This window comes from Trematomus bernacchii, unplaced genomic scaffold (assembly GCF_902827165.1).
Source record: "Trematomus bernacchii unplaced genomic scaffold, fTreBer1.1, whole genome shotgun sequence".
Taxonomy (NCBI): Eukaryota; Metazoa; Chordata; class Actinopteri; order Perciformes; family Nototheniidae; genus Trematomus; species Trematomus bernacchii.
In genome coordinates this window covers 567,720-588,016 of record NW_022987724.1, presented here as the reverse complement: position 1 = coordinate 588,016, position 20,297 = coordinate 567,720, and the positions used below count along the sequence as shown (strand labels likewise).

At 39.7% G+C, this 20,297-nt stretch overlaps 2 protein-coding genes across 3 annotated transcripts; both read right to left on the bottom strand.

The window, feature by feature from the left end:
• Positions 1–2,964: 2,964 nt before the first annotated feature.
• nkx2.1 (NK2 homeobox 1) lies at positions 2,965–6,841 on the bottom strand. Of its 2 annotated transcripts, XM_034144490.1 has the most exons (4): positions 6,779–6,841; positions 6,647–6,688; positions 4,835–5,063; positions 2,965–4,170 (listed from the first exon to the last, which is right to left on the bottom strand). In XM_034144490.1, exons 3-4 carry the CDS (start codon positions 5,040–5,042, stop codon positions 3,497–3,499), a joined length of 882 nt encoding a protein of 293 aa, XP_034000381.1. In that variant the 5' UTR covers positions 5,043–5,063; positions 6,647–6,688; positions 6,779–6,841; the 3' UTR covers positions 2,965–3,496. The 2 variants fall into 2 exon arrangements, with proteins under 2 accessions (XP_034000381.1, XP_034000380.1); XM_034144489.1 differs by lacking the exons at positions 6,647–6,688; positions 6,779–6,841 and having other exon boundaries at positions 4,835–5,356.
• Positions 6,842–12,985: 6,144 nt separating this feature from the next.
• On the bottom strand, positions 12,986–14,199 carry nkx2.9 (NK2 transcription factor related, locus 9 (Drosophila)). Its single transcript, XM_034144526.1, has 2 exons — positions 14,046–14,199; positions 12,986–13,557 (listed from the first exon to the last, which is right to left on the bottom strand). Exons 1-2 carry the CDS (start codon positions 14,197–14,199, stop codon positions 12,986–12,988), a joined length of 726 nt encoding a protein of 241 aa, XP_034000417.1.
• Between the last annotated feature and the right edge of the window lie 6,098 nt (positions 14,200–20,297).

The window sequence follows — 20,297 nt, the reverse complement described above, 5'->3', positions numbered from 1 at the left end:
CACATTCTGGTTAACATTTGTGCTGGTTTTTTATTTACATATATTTCAGCACCGTGGACAGCACCCAAGTCCAGCTCTTGGATCTTTAAAATAATGAAAAGCTAAGACACTCTGAAAGTCAATACTTTCAGTAGATTTCTCTATTTATTTAATGTTTAAGGACCTAATCACAATGCACTGTTAACGCCACACACGTCTGCGTGATGTTTTCATTACATATTCATCAATAGGAATGTCAGGAAATCCCACTTAAACCTTGAATTCCAATTAATCAACGAAATGAACGAAGAGATTTTTTGTATCAGTGTATTTTTTGTAATTCCCCCTACATAGGCCTATATGTAATATTACCATATATTAAAGTTGGAGATAATTGACGTATTGGATGTGCAAACGCGTAATATTGCAAACATATTCATCTTCAGGCAGTTTTATGAATAAAAAGGTGTAGTATTTTGTGCATTTTGGGTATAAGCATTGATTCCCCAAAATGTACTGAGAATTTAACAGCAGTAAAACGTACTGTAGAAAAACAGCAATTTTTTATATTCGTTAATAAAAACACAATTTTTTAAATGAACAAAACGACTTAATCGTGGTTAGTGGTTATGAATATCTTATTTCTTTCTTAAAAACGACAATTTGTTTTGCTTTTAGACGCCACTGAAAAATCTTGTGGAAATGACTGAAGCATGAATCAATACGCACAAATGTTTGATGTCCCTACAATTATTTCTCAACATGCCACTGATACACGAACCAGGATTTTTGGATGCCACACATCACCCAGAAGTAATATTGAAGCTAAATCGGCGAATAAAATTCAACAGCTAGTCACTAACTCAAATATGATTACCTTGAGATTAGGGACTAATTGCTCGGGGTTCACGGAGACCAGCCACCATAAAGCCAGGAGGACTTTGGGAGTTTCTCAGTTGGTTTCTACAAAAGAGAGCGATGAGAGCACACACGCTTCCAACAAGTCATTCTCAACAGCTACAAGCTGCACACAAAGACCACACACCGCGCCAAAGACATGGTAATGTAATCCCAAACTTCTCACTTTTCTCCCGAACAAAACCAGCTCTGCCAAATACCTAATAGAAGATAGTTTCTGATGCTGGGGAGATTTCACTTTAAAGTCCCCAAAAGGGCTTTTTGGGTGGCTGCCTGGTGGCCTGAAGATCTGCTGCTGCCTTAAAGTGGTACACGCACATTAGAGAAGTTTCCTATTAAAATGGAAAATCACATTTATCTTGATAATATTTGTGCAATAAATAGTTTTGGTTTTAAAGTTACAAGTCCAGAATTATTCACTGAAATAAAAATCACTTCATGCTTATAATATCATCCTACATTTGCTGGCAAAAGCAAACCTGTGATGATTTTTTAAGATTCCTTTAAAAAATAAACACGAGAATTTACACCAGGTTGTATTAATGCAAAAACTAAAGGGTTACCAGATAGAGCAGTAGGTCATATAGCCTATCATTAAATATAATGGATTAAAATTGCAGCAAACAGACAGGAATCAGGTATTACAAGGGGAGTCAGGTGCAAACAGGCCTGGGGGCAGCTGCATCTGAGCGATGATCCACGGTAGGCACTTTTCGACATCATTGGGTTCTCCTTATACCTTTTTGGGTAAACTAGCCTACGTATTTTTTAGGTTGAGCGATGGTCAGCCGATTAAGCGGTGTTTCTGTTTTTATTTTTAGCCTTAACTAAGACCTCAAAACAAGTCGTTTTGATTAAATCTGAAATAAGTAAGATGATGGGTCAGAAAGGCCACATTGCCTCTGAAAAGCTCACGCGTTGAAACAAATAGTCCGTGTACATAAATCATGATTCTCAAAACAGCCGATACAAGTCCAGGAATAGGCCTATTTGTTACAAATCTTCGTTAAGGCCTACTTTTTTTTTTTTTTTTATAAATACGAGACATTTAGGACTGAAAATAAAATATAAATACATAGATTCATTTTGGACAGATTGCTTATTTTCAGACCAAAAATAATATGTGACATTATAGCTCTAGGACCTGCAACAACACGGGATTAAAAACACTTATTTTCAGCCGTAAACGTAAATCACCTGTCGTTATCTCCGTATCTTAGCAACGCCAGTGTTTACAGTTAATACCTATTGAGCTATTAGTTGGCGGGAGAATAGCCCCTGATGATTATTATAGCTTTTATAAACAGAGCCTACAATTTAGCAGAAATAAATTACTGGTTGTGTGAGGCCGTTTAAAAAGAAAGAAAGAAGAAACATTGGCAGTATTAAAACGGCCTAAAACAGGTTAAAGTCTAATCTTTAAGATAAATGTTTGTGCTGGTTTGTTATTGACACCGCGGCCACAAACAGCCTTTCTCCGTTTCCTTTCAATTCCCATGATTGATTATTGATAAACCAGCTGATAGCCCCGAAGAATACCGCGCTGTTTGGTCAGGGCTTTCCTCGATAAGCTTTTTCTTTGAGCAGCGTTTGTGTTTGATGTTGGGAGCCGAAAGACCTCACCTTTCTGACTCACAGTCCAACAGAAAGAGAAAAGAAACAGCTCATATAGGCTCCGTTTGCTCTGCCTGTGTGAGCTGCAGTCTGCAACGATAAGCGGTGTGTGATTTGTCAGAAAATAAAACAGAATAATAGCCCCATAGTTTAATTGGCATGTCAGAATAAGAGCCTGTGTGTTGATTTAGTCATTCATGCCAAACCTGAAACTATTTGGCGACATGGGTATCTTTAAAATGTTCTCACTAAAAGAATCAATAAAGATTCGCTAAAAACCAAAGAAAATCACCCCTAATAAAAACCGAGCAAATAATAATCCTAATATTAGTAGCCTGGTAATAATAATATCGCATGGTTTCACTTTTGCTCTTCTGTGTTTCCTCCCAAAGGAACATTTCGGCCATGTTTTACACCGCATTTGTTGACATATTTCACAAAAAAAACCTTAACTGCCTTGTTTCCATAATTTATTAATAGGACTGTTTTGTAGTAAGTCAAATATCTATATAAGTTACAAAGAAATAAAACGTACAAATACCAATGAAACGACAACAATTGCGTCAAAAACTTTGTACAACAAATAGCTAAAACCTTTTACAGAAATATACAAGCTAAATCTACGGCTTACATTAAATTCTATTATAAATCAGAGTCTTGTGTTTGTGGGGGGGGGGGGGGTTTAACAGCATTGTCACTGTTCAGGTTCACTTCCCCCCCCCAAATACTGCGGCCTATATCACTTCTTTTGTCTCAATATAATTTACATAAATAAATCCCAAGACTTCCGCAGTTTCTGGTCAAAAATGTTTTTCCCCTTCTTCCTTCCGTTATAAGTCACATTCTTCCAGAAAGGTGAAAATGCAAGACTTTGTTCTTGTTCAGGTTCGCACATTTACAGTGAAACTTGCCGAGTCTTGAAAGAAAAGAAATGTAGGCCTACTTTTTCTTTAAATAGAAGGTTTTAAATGACAGCCGGTGCCTGTCACCACGTCCTGCCGTAAAGCAGGGCCGAGCACTGCAGGGCCGAGCCGTACTCTGCGCCGGGGGGGTTGAGGTGGGAGAGGCCGGACACCTGGCTCTGCAGGGAGGGGGGGCTGGAGGAGTGCGGCGCGAGGTCCGGAGAGTGGCCCGTGCTGCCCACCTGCTGGCTCTGGTGCTGCCCGAGGCCGGACGAGTTGTTGGACATGATCATGACATTGTTGCCCCCTTGCTGGTGCAGGGTCCCCGCGGAGGATGTGGGCGTGTGGCCGCTTCCTTGGCACGGCTTCCCATCCTTCACCAGCACCGGCACGGCCACCCTCCGCGGGGACTGCTGCTGCTGCTGGCACGAGCCGCCGTCCTGCTGCATCTGCTGCTGGGACACTTTGTCCTTAGCCTGCCTCTTCATCTTGTACCGGTGGTTCTGAAACCAGATCTTCACCTGGGTCGGGGTGAGGTGGATCATACTTGCCAGGTGTTCCCTCTCCGGCGCAGACAGGTACTTCTGCTGCTTGAAGCGCCGCTCCAACTCGTAGACCTGCGCCTGGGAGAACAGGACCCGTCTCTTTCTCCTCGGGGTGCTGGACAGGGAGCCCATGCCTTTACCATCTGCCAGCGAGCCGAGGCTGCCCATGCTGCCCATGTTCATGCCCGACGACGAGCCCATGAAGCGAGAAACTGAGGGGGAAAAAACGAAAAAATAAATACAATGAAATTACTGATTTTACGCGCAACAAGTGTGCACAAATAATTCTGTCTTTATGTGGAAAACTTCATGTAAATTCATTTTTGAAATCCAGATTCGATTGTTTTTTTATGGATGTTATAATGTGGCATTCATGAGATAACAACCCTGAAGATTATTTCAATGGAGTAAAAATTAGTTTTGAAATTATTCCTGTAGTGGCAGGTGCCCTTATCCATTAAACAAACTAATGCGTGTCAAAGTCCGTTTAATTTATTATCTTAACTATACCATTCAAGCCAGAGGGCACACATTGCAGCAATAGCTCACGATTGACAGCCAGTAATTATTTGATTAATGTGATAAATATAATACATTAAATACAATATCTTAAATAAGATATTGGTATATTTTCGGCATGATTTATCCCTATATTAATATTTGTTCCAGATCTTGCAAGCCAAAGATGAAATGCCTGATTTTGCTTCGCCCTTGTAATTTAATTAAAACATATTGGGTGAAATATAAACTACAGTATTACTTAGAGTGCCCACTTTAGAGCACAGGTGACAGAAACACAACGAAGCATGCACATACATCTGCTTCCCAGCATTATCCACCCTCAACACAAGTCAAAAGCAGGTGCAGGATACTCACTGGAGGAGAAGCGAGGGTCTGGGTTGCCTCCATACCAGCCGGTGGCCGTGGTGCTGCCCCTCATGCCGTCCTGGTACGACGGCAGGTCGCCCATGTTGCCGTTACAGTAGCCCCCCATGGCCGAGTGTGACAGCTGGGAAACACCTGCCGCAGTCATGTGGTAAGCCGCAGACATAGTCCCATTATGGCCCATGTGGTGCTGCTGCATCGCCGCCTGAGAGACCTGCGGCTGCCGGTAAGAAGTGAGAGGTGCCCCCAAGTTGTTATTCTCCATACTTACTTTCTTATAGCTCTCCTCAAGGGGACTCAAGATATCGGAAACAGAAAAAGGAGTCGTATGCTTAGGGCTCATCGACATTGTTCTGGGGCTGGAGAGGGAGAAATTAGAAGGCAAGGCAATCTCTCCTTCTCTCTTTTTTTTTTTTTGTTGGCCAAAGCCCCTCTGGTTCCTGTTGTCTCAACGTCGATCCTGGTAGATGAACACGTAGGAGAGAGCCTCAAGTCCGCCTTAATTGGATTGAGTGGGAGCTCGGTGCTGGCTTTGGTTTGTTTTAGCTGGGTGCCAGGTTTAAGGCTACCATCAGAGGCGGGGCATCGGCAACAATACAAAACAGCTCTTGCCTCCTTTCGCCGAGCGTAATTTCACTTACAAGACATGTGCTCTCCTCCCACTGACAATAACATATGCGCTGTACATGATCAGTAATGCTGGCTGTCAGGGATTGCTGCAGCTGCTGCGTTTGGGGTCTCTGAGCTGCTGCTGAGGCTGATAAACACAGCGCTGCACCTTGGGACTGCACTGACCACAATACACTTTATTAACTGTAGTGATGTTTACGAGGACCTCTTGATGAAAGGAGGCCTATATGGACTTGAGAGTTGGAGAACCACTCCTCAGTTGAACTACTGACTTTTAATGGCCATGAGAGGCCTCCAGTGATTGCAGGATTGTTTGTGTTATGCCTTATCGTACTCAGACATGCAAAAGTGCACTTGCGGGGAGGGAAATTGACTGATACTGATAAGTAAATAAATACACATCCGCGTGTTAAGTGGGTGAGTAAATGATTAACCCCCCTCGTTTTTTCTCCTTTTGATATCATTGGACGCAAGCAGCGTGTTACCTTAAATTCAGATGCACACACTCGTATAAAAGATGTGCTAAAAAAAACACAACAACAAAATAAAAAAATAGAGTGGAGAAGGAGAGAGTGGAGACTCTCATGTGAAGTTAACGGCGTTCAAGTACTCTCCTGTAGCACGACGCAGGTAGCCTCATAGCATCTTGCCTTAATGCTCAAGGAGCATAACAGTTTAACTCAATCAAAACTCAGTTATAATTGTTACACAGGAACTATACAAGATTTTGGCTCCTTGTGAACAGCTTTGAGGTCAATAAATGGTAGAGTATTCTGTGCGTTTTAGAGCCAAAAAACACTTTTACGCAAAGGGACATTTTCTGACATTTCTCACCTCAAACAAGGAATAAAAACCTTTCTTAAACCATCAATGGGGTAATAACACTATTAGTATAGTATTTTCCGTTAAGTTAGTTTGAATATTAATATCATATGTGCAATTTTCACAAGTTTTTCTACTTTAAAAAAATTAATATATTCCTTCCATATGTTCCTTGTTTTAATGAGAAGCAACACATAATTTTTAAACATTTTTGTCCGTGCTTAAATGTAAACCAAGGGCCTTAACAGGTTATTATTTGGGTACCAGGTTATAATTTCTGCTGCTTTTCAGGTTCAAAACATACGATATTAGATATTGCAGAATAAAAATGTAGAATAACTTGAAACTTACACAATCAGTGGACGCCAGGATCAAACCGGAGCTGAAACTCTACTGTAAGAAAAAGAGAAAGAAAAAAAAGCACTTATTTTAACAATTATAATTAGATTTCGGTTTTGTAAAGGTCTTGCCGGCAGGTCTCACGTCAGTGTAGCAGCAGCAGATGCCTCCAGCAGCTCAGAGGTCTGCGCCTCTCCTTATGGAGGAATTAAAGAAACACAGCGTCTTCTGGTGGCAGAGCAGAAATTAATCAAGTGTAATATTGTGATCCAGTTTGGTTCCACTGTAACTCTAAACCTCTGCTTGTTTCATGATTTTAACTATAACTGGATCAAAAAACACCAAATGTAATGGTTTATTTTTCCTTTTACTCAGATGTATGCTGATGCACCTTCAGCAACAAGCTATTATGGGTCTGTGCACAGCAGACAGAGCAGCAGTGACCTGCAGATCCTGACAGTTTGTCACGCGGATCACCCGCAGCAGATGTGTATTCTGCAGGCTTCACGGCTTCTGGCTGCATATGTCACGGCTGCCGGCAGAATAATCTGTGCAGCCTTGCAGAAAGGTGCACTGGTCCAATTTAAAGAGCGGTGCACAACATCACAACAATCCATATAGTCCCATTGCCTTAATTATCTTTAATTAAGCAATATTATCCTATAGTCCAGGGCTAAATATTACAGTTAAAATAAATTGTTTGGATGATAGCCGAGGTGCAGGCGCATAATTCGCAGGCCATATAATCACAGGCAATTAAAATTACAGCATGTTTCTGCATCCAAGGTAAATCTTGCTTATGCCTGGCTTAATTACGGCATTTCGCAAGACATTCTTAATCATCTAAATCAGTACCTTTCCCCTGTTCTGGCACACGGCTATTATGAACAATTAGTGGTAATTAGTCCAAATGTTCGGGCTAATTCCTCCGAATAATGAGGACACTTTGAAGTGGCGGGTATGAGGCTACCGAGCTTTGTTATCGAGGCTTCACGTTGTTGTTCATGAACTGATTGGCGCATGATGTAATCCAGAGAAGAGCTTCACACGGGGAAACATAAGTTTGTGCAATTAAAAATAAAAAGGAGAAAGTTACTGTTATTATTTAGCATTTAAACAAATACAAATAAATGTTCTGTAAATGTTAACAAAAAAACATCACAGGGAAAGCTTCACACTGTATTTACAACCATGCACCTCGATGGAAAAAAAATAGATTAATCAAATGCAAAAAGGTCACATTATATCTGCTAATGAGCCACCAATTTAACTAAACATGTGCATGAAAAATATCCACACAGGTTTCTCCATTGCACATATCTTAAAGGGCGTTTAAAATAGATCAAATTATGCAACATTATAGTTGTTTTACATTCAAGCCATGAAGACGAACATTTGAGGTCCACTTTAATATAATGGAAAATTCCATCATTGGTCAATAACTAAAGCCTGCATACTATCCTGCATCCTAAAACAGTCCCTATTAAATCTCATTTTCACAGCTCAAAGGTTTGGCCACATTTTGTCTCGACAGAAATGAAGGATTTTCCCCCTCAAAACTTTTTCTGAGTTTTTCCTCTATTGTGACATCTTATACAACTCTTGTTCTGCAGGACATTAGCTACAGGAGAAAAACAGACTCTGAGAAGAAGGTGAGAAAACTAAGAAGTAAAGCTTCAACATCACACTTATGGGTGTTATGGCAGGGTGGACTACATCTTATTCATTTCTAAAAACAGACCAATCAGCTAACATTTGGAAAGTGTTATGATGTAAAAAGTTATGCTGCATACAAAAATAATAATTCATCGCTTTCTTTTACCCTCCATCCAAAGGGACTGTAAATCATAAAGGGACAAATAACTTGACTCATTAGAGGGCAAATACTAGAGAGCAAATAGTAGTACGGAGGCCATTTTTCTGTAGCCAATCAGCAGCAGCAGCAGAGTAGTGGGGATTCAAAGAGAGTAACGCATGGTGGTGTTTTCTCTTTTTAGTGAAGCACGGCCCCTAGTGGATCAACAGCTGCCTCCATCCAAAGAGCTACATCACCCCGTTAGATATCATTTACTGCAGGAAGGGAGAAGTGATACAGGGTGTTAGTGCGCCCTCTAGTGGAGAGCTGGATCATAACAATCACTTTCAAGTATCAGGTGAAGATGGGAAAGATGTCTTAATGTCACTACAGTTAACACTATCGATGTACTTCATATACTGTATTTACAGACAAGATAGGTATCATCACTTAATCACATGATGTATTAGTGTGGTGTTTACATACACTGTACAAAATGTGCTGCACATACTCACAGCACTGTCCCTTTTGCCCTGTAATGTTATCTCTATTTGCCATTGCCTTGTTTCCATCTTTACTATTATTCTTATTTTATGTTTATGTAGCTGTTGTTTTGATATTGTTAAAAATATATATAAAACGTACTAAACATTTTTTTTGTATTAGTCACAACAGGTGCCATTTTCATGACCAGCATCAGTTTTGTATATTCAAAGGTGTGTTTCTCAAGCCCCCATGCAGCTAAATGTGATGTTACAAAACCTTTGTTGAGACTGATTATAGGGCTGACTGTGGCTGTGAGGTAGAACGGTAAGTAGTGAGTTTTTGGGTTCGATACCGGCCCCTGAAGTCAACAAGTTAGATGTATGGCTGGCTTCTCTGCTGTAACAACGTACATTTCCCCTCTGTGGGTTAATAAAGGCATTCTTCTGATTCTGTATCCTTGGGCAAGATACTTATATAAGAGTGTGTGTGTGTGTGTGTGTGTGTGTGTGTGTGTGTGTGTGTGTGTGTGTGTGTGTGTGTGTGTGTGTGTGTGTGTGAGCTTCCTTTAGCAGGTGGCACCCTGCCTCTGTTTTTTAATGAATGGGTGAACGCTGTATGTAAAAGCTCTTTGACTTAAGACTGGATAAACGCTATACATGCAATCAATTTAGTATATTATTATATTCATTAACTTTATTAGTAAACACATTTGTGTATTAAAATGTGACTTTAGGGAGTTTCCACGTTCAGTCTCAGATGTTTCTAACAGTATGTTGATTGAATAGCTGAGGCTAAACAAAATGGTCAGTTTTCTTACTAGAGCTGATTAAGTTTTGTTTCTTTCTGATACTGCTTATTGTAGGTTCATATGTTGATATTTTCTTGTCATGTCATTTCTCCTGTTACACACAAGATACTTTTACCTTCTATCTTAAATACTGTATGTCACAGGGTGGGAAAATCCTCACTGTATGAACACATTCATCTGCTAATAGACTGTTTTACTGCCACTGACTTTATTTAAGTCAATAATTTTCCATTTATCTCAATGAACAGTTAAATGGAAACGCTGACAACACTTTAGTCAAGTAAGAGGGCTATATATTTGCTCATCTTCATACAGGGGCGCCGCCAGGGATTTTGGGCCCCATGAAAAGATATCACATTGGTTACTTACATTTTTTTTTCTTAATGTTCTACAATTGTTTGGGCCCCTGTCAGTCACGGGCCCTTAGAATCGTCCTAACTTTTCACCCCCTTACGGCGCCCCTGTCTTCATACTAAATCTGTCACATCTCAATCAATTTAGCACCAGTTTCAACATTTCATAGTGGTCTATCATCAACTGAATCCTCCACACGTTCACATTTCGCCACCTGAGCTGCTGTATTCTGACTCTGAGTCTACAAAGTAAACCGTGTCCTCCCCTGACCCGCTGCTGTTCACCTGCAGAACACCACTCGGAGCTCAGAGGCTGTAGATCACTTCATAAATACTGCAGCTCATAGGCTGACACCAGTTAATGAAATGCTAATTTAGTAGTTGTGTTGTACGTCAAACAACCAACGACCTAAAAAGCTGCGTTAGGTCTACTAAACACCAAATAATGTAACCACAAAAATGACATTGAAGTAAAAGGAGATTTTAACTACATCCAATCTTCTGTTTTCTTAAAGAGCCTTTAAACAAGCAGCATGAAGAACACATATTTTCAGTATGACAACTAGCCAATGTTTTGGTATAAAACCATTATATCTTGTTTACGTCATAGCTTATAATTGCAACGTTTGAAAATATCCTACAGTTCGCAAATGGATAAAGACAAACTGTAACACCAAGGCCAACATTTGGACAAACGTAAGTGTTTGAAATGCATATTCAAGGTAAATGCCTGTGGTACAATTTGAAAATTGAATTTGTCTTTGTAACTGAGGGCGATAAGGACCTAATATGCATTAAATGTTATTTTCAACATCTTAACAAACCTCCTCCTGTGGCCTGGTTTATGTGGACCTTATAACTTTCCTAAAGGGGCCCCGGGTATAAGGCCAGTGAGTAAAACTAAAGGATGGGCAGGCTAATACAAACCCATCCTTTTCAGACAATTCCTCTGACCAACTTAAAAAACCAATGGCAACCTCTAAAAGCCTGTCTTTGTCACCCTTAAACCCCAAGATGCTCTAAAACACCATTGTGCAGTTAAACCTCATAAATTTGTCGCAGGGACTGATTAAACATCACGGGAATTGAAACACTAAAGATTTTGTCTCGGTGCCTTTTGGGCGAGGGACAATGGTCCATTCAGGGGGAGACACGCAGACAAAAAGAGTGTTTAAGGGGAGATGCAGCGAGCTGAGGGGTTCGGCCAGTCCCCTCCATATGTGATACAAGGTGGCCCCAGCGAGGGGGACAAAGGGCCAGGTGACAGGGACGATGGGCTGCAGGGTCACAGGACGAGCAAACAACATTATAGGGGGCGTGAAAGCAGAAGACCCCCCTCGTCACTGATGAAATACTGACATGATTTTAAACACTGAAGCATATTTTTCATGGTGAAGCGTTGAAATGAGAGCGAGGGAGGATTTTTCACTTTGAGAAGATGATATCAAACACGAGCTCTTCTCTAAATCTAACTGTTCACTGGAGTTGGTTTCACAGTTGGGGATAAATATCTTGTTAACATACACTGTACTCTGCTAAATGTGCTGCTTATAGTCACACAACTGTCACTTTTGCCTTATAATTTAGTTTTTAAATTGCTCTTGCATAGTTTCTACTTTTACTTAGTTTTATTTGTACTTATTTCTGTCCTTGCTGCTGCGAAACAAATGTAACTGCACAAATGAATGGCAATGAAACACTACACTTGATCGACACTAACATCTGCTGTGTCTGTGTCTCCAAAAAAAGGTTTTTTTCTTGCATGTTTCTTGCTTTTAGTGCATTTTGCATCTCCTCAAATGCACTTGTTCAGTCATCTAGTAAAATATCAAGGATTAAAGCTTGTAAAAAGTCAATATCTTCTTTGAATTCAGGCCACTTTAAATACCATATCCTTATCAAACTCACAGCACAAACTAAGATCTCCACATTGAGTGTATAGCAGCCGTATCTATCCTACTTGCCTCACAATAACAAAGTGAATTGTATAAAAGTGAAAAGCAGCCCAGACGACAACAGGGTGCTGTGGTGAAAGAGGCTGTAATGTGTACTGGGTATTCTTATGCTTAACCAAAGCCAGTCCTTTTTAGGAGTGATGTTTGCTCAGCTTTCGGTGCATAATTAGTTTTTTAACATTATAAAAGGCCTCCGGGCCCCTGTCATGACCGGCTACATATTTTACATTCTGCAAATTAAATATGTTTTAGACTTCAACCTATAATTTAAAAAGCACTGAATAGACTTAGAGCTTTAATTGAATATAGGAAAAGTTATACTTTTTTTTTTTTAAAACATGAAAGTCCTTAACTTAAAAAAAACATTTTTACTTCAAATAGAAATCCAACAGTTGCAAAAATATGTGTTTGTGCAACTGTTTGATTTCAGAAATTGATGCAGATTATACACTTCTGGGGGATAATTGAAAAATAAAGCACATTACACAGTAAATTGTTATCTTACAAAATATGAGAAACTTTTTATTAATAATTTCGTTCACAAAAAAGAAACGTATTACACTTAAAACCTTTAAGGAAAGTCTCCTTAAAGACAACAAATAACATAATCTTTCCTTCAAACATTCAGGCTAATAGTGGCCTAAAGCCTACTGTCCCTTATTTGTCTTCAACAACAATTATTTATACAAATATTATCAAGTTTCAACAGCTTCACATAAAAATAATTATACATTATCTCTCCGGATAATTACAAAATCTACAGGCTACACCAGTAAGCCCAAGTTTGAGAAAATATCAGCATTTAAAAAAATAGTAAAATATGAAAATAAAATGTGCAAAATATCTTTCGTTCTATATTGAAAATCTAAATGTTTAAGTTGCTCGAAAATATGCAAAACATTCAGAAAACATTTGATGCAATTCTAAATGAGTTTTTGCATGGAGATGAGGCCTTCACTTGAAGGCATTAAAGTGGACCGAGTCGCTCCAAAAGTCTCTCCAGGCGAATCTGGAGGCCGCCGCGGCGGGAAAGTGCTGCTGGTACCGCGGAGGAAGAGCGACGTGGGACGGGTGCTGAAGACTGGGGTAGGCTAAGGGGAAGGGAACCGCTGAAGAATGAGGTAAACATCCAAGTTTCTCCGTGTCGAGTAAGCAGGTGTGAAAAGGTTTCCCATCCCGGACCAGGATGGGAACGACGACCCTTCGCAGCATCGGAGGCTGCTGGAGGTCCAGGTCCTGAAACAGCAGCCCCTCGGCCCGGCCTCGCTTCATCTTGTAGCGGTGGTTCTGGAACCAGATCTTCACCTGGGTCGGGGTCAGGCTGAGGATCCGGGCCAGCTGCTCCCTCTCCGGGCCGGACAGGTAGCGCTGCTGCCGGAAGCGCCTCTCCAGCTCCAGGGTCTGCGCCTTGGAGAACAGGACCCGGCGCTTCTTGCTCTTCTTGCTCCGGTCCGGCTCCGAGTCCAGGGACGAGTCATCCGGCTTGGTGGAGTCTGGGGAGGCCTCGAGACTGCCTTCATCAGAAGCTGGAGAATTAATTGTGCATGTTAGTACAAATTGATAAAGAAATAAAGGATATTTTCACATTTTTTCAAGCCTTTATTGATCTATGTATCTGAGTGTGTCTATCTATCTATATCCATCTTTATCTATGCATCGATATCTATTGATAGGTATATAATATATCTATGGATCCTTCTATAATATATCTATAGGATTATAATATATCTATGGACATCTTTAATATGTATATGGAACTATATGCATCAATGAATCAATGCATATGTATATATCCATCCATCCTTAATCATTTGAAAAATAAAGCATACGAAAACATCAGTGAATATATCTATCTATTTAAACAAATGAATAAAGAATGTCCTTACTGTTTCAAAAATAAAGCTAGAATATGTTAAACATATATTTACATTATGGTGGAATCATGGATGATATTACAATAAATGGCATTTAACAAATTCAGCATCAATAATATGGTTTGAAGACATCTACTTACACATGCAGGGGCTCCGGTCGCAGTCCATCCAGGAGCTGTAGGGCGAGCTGGAGGAGGAGTACAGCGGGGAGGACCGCGGCGCTGCCTCCGCGTCCTGCTCCGGAAGGTCCAGGATGCTCCTCACGGAAAAACTGAACTTGATCGGTGCAGCCATGGCGTGTAAATCGTAGGTGCAATCCGGGGTTTGTTTTGCGCAAACAAGTAAGCAAGTTTATCCAAGGATGAGAAAAAAAACGCAGCGGATCCTCTTCACTTTACGCACTGTCCAAACACCGGCTCGGAAACCAATGTGTGCACTGGGCTCAGTGTTTACACAAACAGCACTCCATAAGCTGCAAACACAAGACTGCTCGCTTATAAAGCCTCCTCCCACAGCTGAGTACCTGAATGGCTGGAGTGCTGTCACCCAATGACGGTAGGTGCGGAATAAGAAGAGGAAGAAAAAAGCTTCAACAATGAGCGAAGGAAACACTCGTCATCATTACAGATTCGTCCCGTATCGTCAAACTGGGAAACAGATAATGGTAATTGTTGGAGCTGAATCACGTCTTGGGTGGCAAGTGACAACAGAGCCCGTCCCATCATCACACTCCCCCCACCCCCTCCTCCCCCCTGTCCTCAACCCAACAACGTGTCCAATATTTGCATACAAAGTGAGCAATTAGCGTGATGCCCGCAAGTTGGTTTAACTAATACGTCCATTAGAGGCGTATTAATTACAGCGTGAGAAGTTTTGACGTTTATGGATGGTGGAGGAAACTTCCTTTGACATGTTTAGGTGAAGCTCAACAGGAAATTCTTTCCTTTGAGTTTTCTAGATGATTTATGATGATATATATTATAACTATACACATTTTCAAAATGGTAAAACATTTTCCAAGTAGTTTTTGAACATACTTTAATGTTGTTAAAAGCAAAGGTAAGTATTCATTCGTCTATTGTCAACAGTTTTAAACCCTCCTGTGCATGGGAACCCATAAGTGTGGGGTTATATATTATCTTATATAAGATAATATAGTAAGACAATACAAAATGTTTCTGAATAGAAGGAGTTATAATGGCACTTCTGTAATAAAAGTGTGTCATGAAGATGAATGTAACATGCATGTTCATGTAGAATAAGGGCTTTAAAGTAAAGTGTTACAATACAATTATAATTGTATTGCAGAGGCCCATTTATTATACAATAGAGAATGTATTGCTTTTACTTGAACACCCAAACAGCACCTGACTCAGATGAGAAATTGGATCAGTGACCGATGACTGCTGACAAAGATTGTATTAATTGGTAATCAATAGAAACCATTAACAATTCATCATGCTTAACACGCAACACGATGGCTTCTATATGTAATATATTTTCTAGATTTGTATCTCTTTCATTTAATTTTAAAATGTTCAAAATCCTGATGCTATCATTCTCCTCGCACTCTGACGCCTAGGCTGATATTGTGTCTCTTTTTTGTGGCTCCACAAATATAAAACGCATTAAATGCAAAGCCCCCCTGTATTTGATATTGATATCCACCCTCATCCACTTCAGCGAGGTGCATGAGGCCGCGGAGCAGAGTGCTGGTGGTGGACATCCCTCCCCAGGCGTCCTGGGTGGTCGGACGAGAGTGAACACAAATACATGCCAACCAGAGGAGGGGAACAAAAGGGGAAAATGTAGCCCCGCGTCCGAGACCCGTTGGAAGCATTTGTTCCAGTCAAGATTTTGCATTTGTTCAGTCCCGCAATAATGCCTGATTGACGCCCCGGCACAATGTCCTTTAACTTTGCAGGATAAATCCGAGCTTGTTCCGTGTTGTCATGGTTCTGAATGGAGCTGAATGGGATCTGGGACACTATCTACTGCTCTGCGTCTACTGCCGCCAAGTCTATAGTCCGGAGCAATATTACATGTGTAATTCAAGACGTATTAAATTCCCTTTAGATAATCAGAGTTCAACCAAGTCGGTGACCTGTATTAGCAGGCAAAAAATGCTCTGAAATCAACATTATCTCCGGTTTTTACGCACATTACGCACACGTGTTTCCCTGCAAAACAAACTGTATTAAGCTTAAACAGATTTTATAAAGAAATGTGCTTTTAACAAACACATAGAGGACTCACTCCCCTTCTAGCATCCTGCCTGTGTACACAACAGCTTCACAGCGGTTGACAAACACCAGAGGATTACAGTACCACAAGTTTGCTGGAGTGGATAGTTTACAGAGTGCACTCGATTGGAGAGCAAAAACACGCAAAGGCAAAGAGAAGTCATGTCCAAAGAGCGGGAATTTCTCTGTCCACAATGACACTTAATCTATTTAACACCCGCAGGCTTCACTAGGAGAGGGTCCTCTGCATCTCCCAAGAGCTCTCCACTGCCAAATATTTACTCTGTTGTTCAGCTCTCTTTCCCAATCCCTTTCTCAGCCAAATGGAGATTTGTTTCTCACATGGTTCTGGATTAAGCAGCTGAAGTGACAGTTCTAACATTTCAGACCTCAATGAATATTTTCAACCCTGTAATTCAACACTAAACCACATGTGATTAAGTCCCTTGTTGAAATTATATATACATTTAGACTTCCATCACTCCAAAAATGTATTTTGCTTATTATTTCAGATGGACGTTCGGCTTTCAGTCTGCAGGAAAATGAATGTTTTCAATCTTGAAAGATGTTTTTTTACATTAATCTGCCAAATAAGTAACATTTTCTCTGTGCTTATATAGTAAAACATTTGTATGTATGACATTATGACTAATTAGAAAGACAATCCTTGCACAAAGTGATAAAGAGATGTGAAAGACAAGTGTGACTTTAAGAAATTGAAGAGTGTAAAATAACTTGGGTAAACAACTATTTGTTTTTTATTTGCTAAATATTTTACTGGGGGTGATTAATGTTGTTTTGTTGGTGACATCACTTAGGGAACTTCAGACTTAACACAGCTCACTCAGGAGCATCTATACTTAATACAATTATTCCTCACGTATACACTAATTTAAACACCTTAAAACCGACTTTGAGGTTGGAAAAACTGTGTAAACAATTGAACAGGCCAGCCATGATGATATAAAAGTGTGAATTTAATTTTGAAACATTTAACTAAATCTTGATTACCTTAACGTGTAAATACATCTTTACATCGTTCATATACTTAAAACGGATCCAGATTTTATTATGAAGCACTGTCGTGACTATAAGTGCTGTGTAAATAAATCTTAACATAACTTAAAACCAATATCACTGCTTATTTAGTTATTTTAGTCACTCAATTAATCAAACCTGCACAACATCCCCACAACTGTCCTATTTTACTCCGTTTGTTTTGTCCAGTGATAAACACTGTATTGTGTCTCAAATTGTGAGCATGCAGTTTACAAGTGAGCCCGACACAAAGCTACAGCGAGGATGTTTATCTGATCTCAGACTGACTGATTACCCATCACCTAACGGCCACAATGCCCCCTCTGTTCCCCCTCAGAGCAGCACGATGCTCCAGCAGCTGCACCTGCCGCTGGTGTCCTCTCCCCTCTCCCTCCTGTAAATACCATTAGCATTCTGCAGAGGGGCTGCAGGGGGATAATGACCTGGCAGCCACAGCACCCTCTCTGCAGGAAACGGGGGTCTTGTGAGGCTGCTTGATCATCTAGCAGCTGTGTGTGTGCTGCTGACGAGTGAGAGTGTGTCAAAAAAAGTCAGGTTTGTTTGTACGGTGCTTTAAGGAACAAATCTTAGTGTGTACCGATCGGATTTCCACAGACAAGGGGGAAAGTGGGACATGAATAGGAACGTTTTGAAATCAAGAGCACTTAAAACATGTCAAATACTAAGATAAAAGTATGTTTTACTATTAATTGTTATGATATTGTTATTATGTGTATAAGTGTAAACTTCTTCCCTTCTCTTTTCAGATGTTTAATTAAGTAGATTATTTGTTTATACATCATTTAGAATCAGTAATATTTTTGTATATCAATTTGACATTTTGTATTGTATAATAATTCTCATGTTAAATTGTTGTATTATTGTTTTACACATTTGAAATAAATCAAATCAAATCTGTTGTATCGACACTGAATCAGCATTAGATCAATTAAGTGCATGGAAAACGGATATAAAAGAGGATATTGATGAGGAAGATTGGAATACTGCTTGCCTAAAAGCACAAAGTCAGACAATAAATACTAGGTTCAAATTACTTCAGTATAAATGGTTAATGAGAATGTACATAACTCCTGTCAAACTTCATCATATGTCTGCCAATATTCCAGATGTCTGCTCTAAGTGTTTGGATGAGAAAGGAACTTTATTTCATTGTCTTTGGGAATGTCCACAAATTCAAATCTTCTGGAAGGATGTTATTAGGTGTCTGTCAGAGATGTTTAACATTAATGTCCCTTTGAACGTCAAACTGTGTGTACTTGGAATATATCCAAAGGACTTCAAACAGACTTCAAAACAAACCAAGCTTCTGGATTGTGGCCTTCTTCAAGCCAGGAAGGCTATCGCTTTATGTTGGGAATGTACGGATGCCCCATCACTGAGGATTTGGTTGAAGGAACTTTCTGGAAGTGTTGGTCTAGAAAGACTGACTTACATCGCTAAGGGCAAGCGGAAGGACTTTGTTCAGCTCTGGGAGCCATATATGCACATTATGAGGGACGGGAATGTGGACTGCCTCTGAAAAGAAACTGTGAAATTATTTCTGTTTTATTTATTTGATTTGTAGGCCTATGCTTTTAATACTGGTGCAATGTGAGGGTGTGTGTATGCGTGTATGTGTGTATGTTCAATAAGAAAATACCAATAAACATATTGTGAAAAAAAAACATGTTGTATCGATTAGTTGGCCATCACTTTTGAATATTTATTGTATTTCTTTTTTATTTAAATCTTGTGTTAAATTCCAACATTATTTAGGTAGAATATTAAAATAGGCCCAGAGGTTTTTCTGCACTGTATATTATGTTTCATCTGTTGTGTTTGTATGTTTTTTTAATTGTGCAAAACAAAAAACATTTTTTATTTTTATAATAGTTCTGGGTGAGTTAGTATTTGTAATTGAAGAAAGACAGGTTGAGAAGAATACACTGAATTGAAAGCCACAATGTCCCATTTATGTGTGTGCTTGCAACGCTATAGACTTATCAATATTTATCTTGATTACCTAATAATAATAATAACCAAGTCAGCAGTGACCGGTCATTGCTGATCAATGGGATGAAAAACAAATGAAAACGTTTTTCCAAAGTAATGAAATAATTCTTACTTTTGAGCAGAGTTGTTTTCACAGCTGCCATCTTCCCAGCCCGTCAGATATGAGTCCCAATAAGTTGATGATATGAGTTGGATATCATTTTGGAGGAAATGCATGTTAACATAAGTATACAGAACATGCTTCTTGAGATATTCTTTCTCTATTAATTAAGACCAAGGAAATGAGTTCCAGACTGCATTATAGAAGTCTCACTGTATTCACTTCTATCAACCATCTTCAAGGTTCAAGGCTTTTATTTGTCATACGTACGTAGCTACAGTGTAGTTATGACGATGAAAATCTTAGGTCACAGGCTCCTCCAACAGTGCAACACAATAAAACAGAAAAACAGAACAGAATAGTGCAAGTAAATACAAAAAGAAAAATAGTAAAAAAGTGAAATAGTGAAATAGTGCAATAAGAGTACATACAAGTTATTGGAATATGATATATTAGATACATAATTTCTAAGTAGCAGCCAGATTAATGTTATGGATGTTGTTTCAAAGTTCAGGTGTGAGTTTACTTACATCAAGGCAGTGGATCAGTGGATGTGATCGTGGCCCTGGTAACCTCTGCACCATGCTGAAACAAAAAAAAAGAAGGTATTTGTCTCTCATTCCTCCAACACCAGCTTCAGACTCTGGACTGACTGCTCCAGCTGACCTGTGGGATATCTGTGATACTTGGTTGCCCTCTACAGGACACACATTAAAACTGACTGACGCCTGTTGGCCTCCTTCTAGCTTATCTAACCAAACACACACTGTGGGTGGAGTTCACTTCCTCTGTGTTGGAGAACAAGTTCCTCAGAAGTATATGTTTGGTAATCACTGCAATTAAAATGTAAGTGTGTTGTTGCTCCCCATGCTCTGCATCAATGAGAGAAGAGCTTAGAGGGGAAATCTGAAAGAATGAATCAGGGTCATTTATTTATCTCCTGCTGCAGTTATTAGTTCAGTGCTTTATTGAAGGGCAACTTACATGTTTAGAGGAAG

Coding starts and splice junctions, on each gene's coding strand:
- nkx2.1 (XM_034144489.1), bottom strand. CDS start 5,192: ATGTCGATGAGCCCTAAGCATACGACTCCTTTTTCTGTTTCCGATATC. Junction 4,171..4,834: donor AGACCCTCGCTTCTCCTCCA/GTGAGTATCCTG, acceptor TTTCCCCCTCAG/TTTCTCGCTTCATGGGCTCG.
- nkx2.9 (XM_034144526.1), bottom strand. CDS start 14,199: ATGGCTGCACCGATCAAGTTCAGTTTTTCCGTGAGGAGCATCCTGGAC. Junction 13,558..14,045: donor CGACCGGAGCCCCTGCATGT/GTAAGTAGATGT, acceptor TTAATTCTCCAG/CTTCTGATGAAGGCAGTCTC.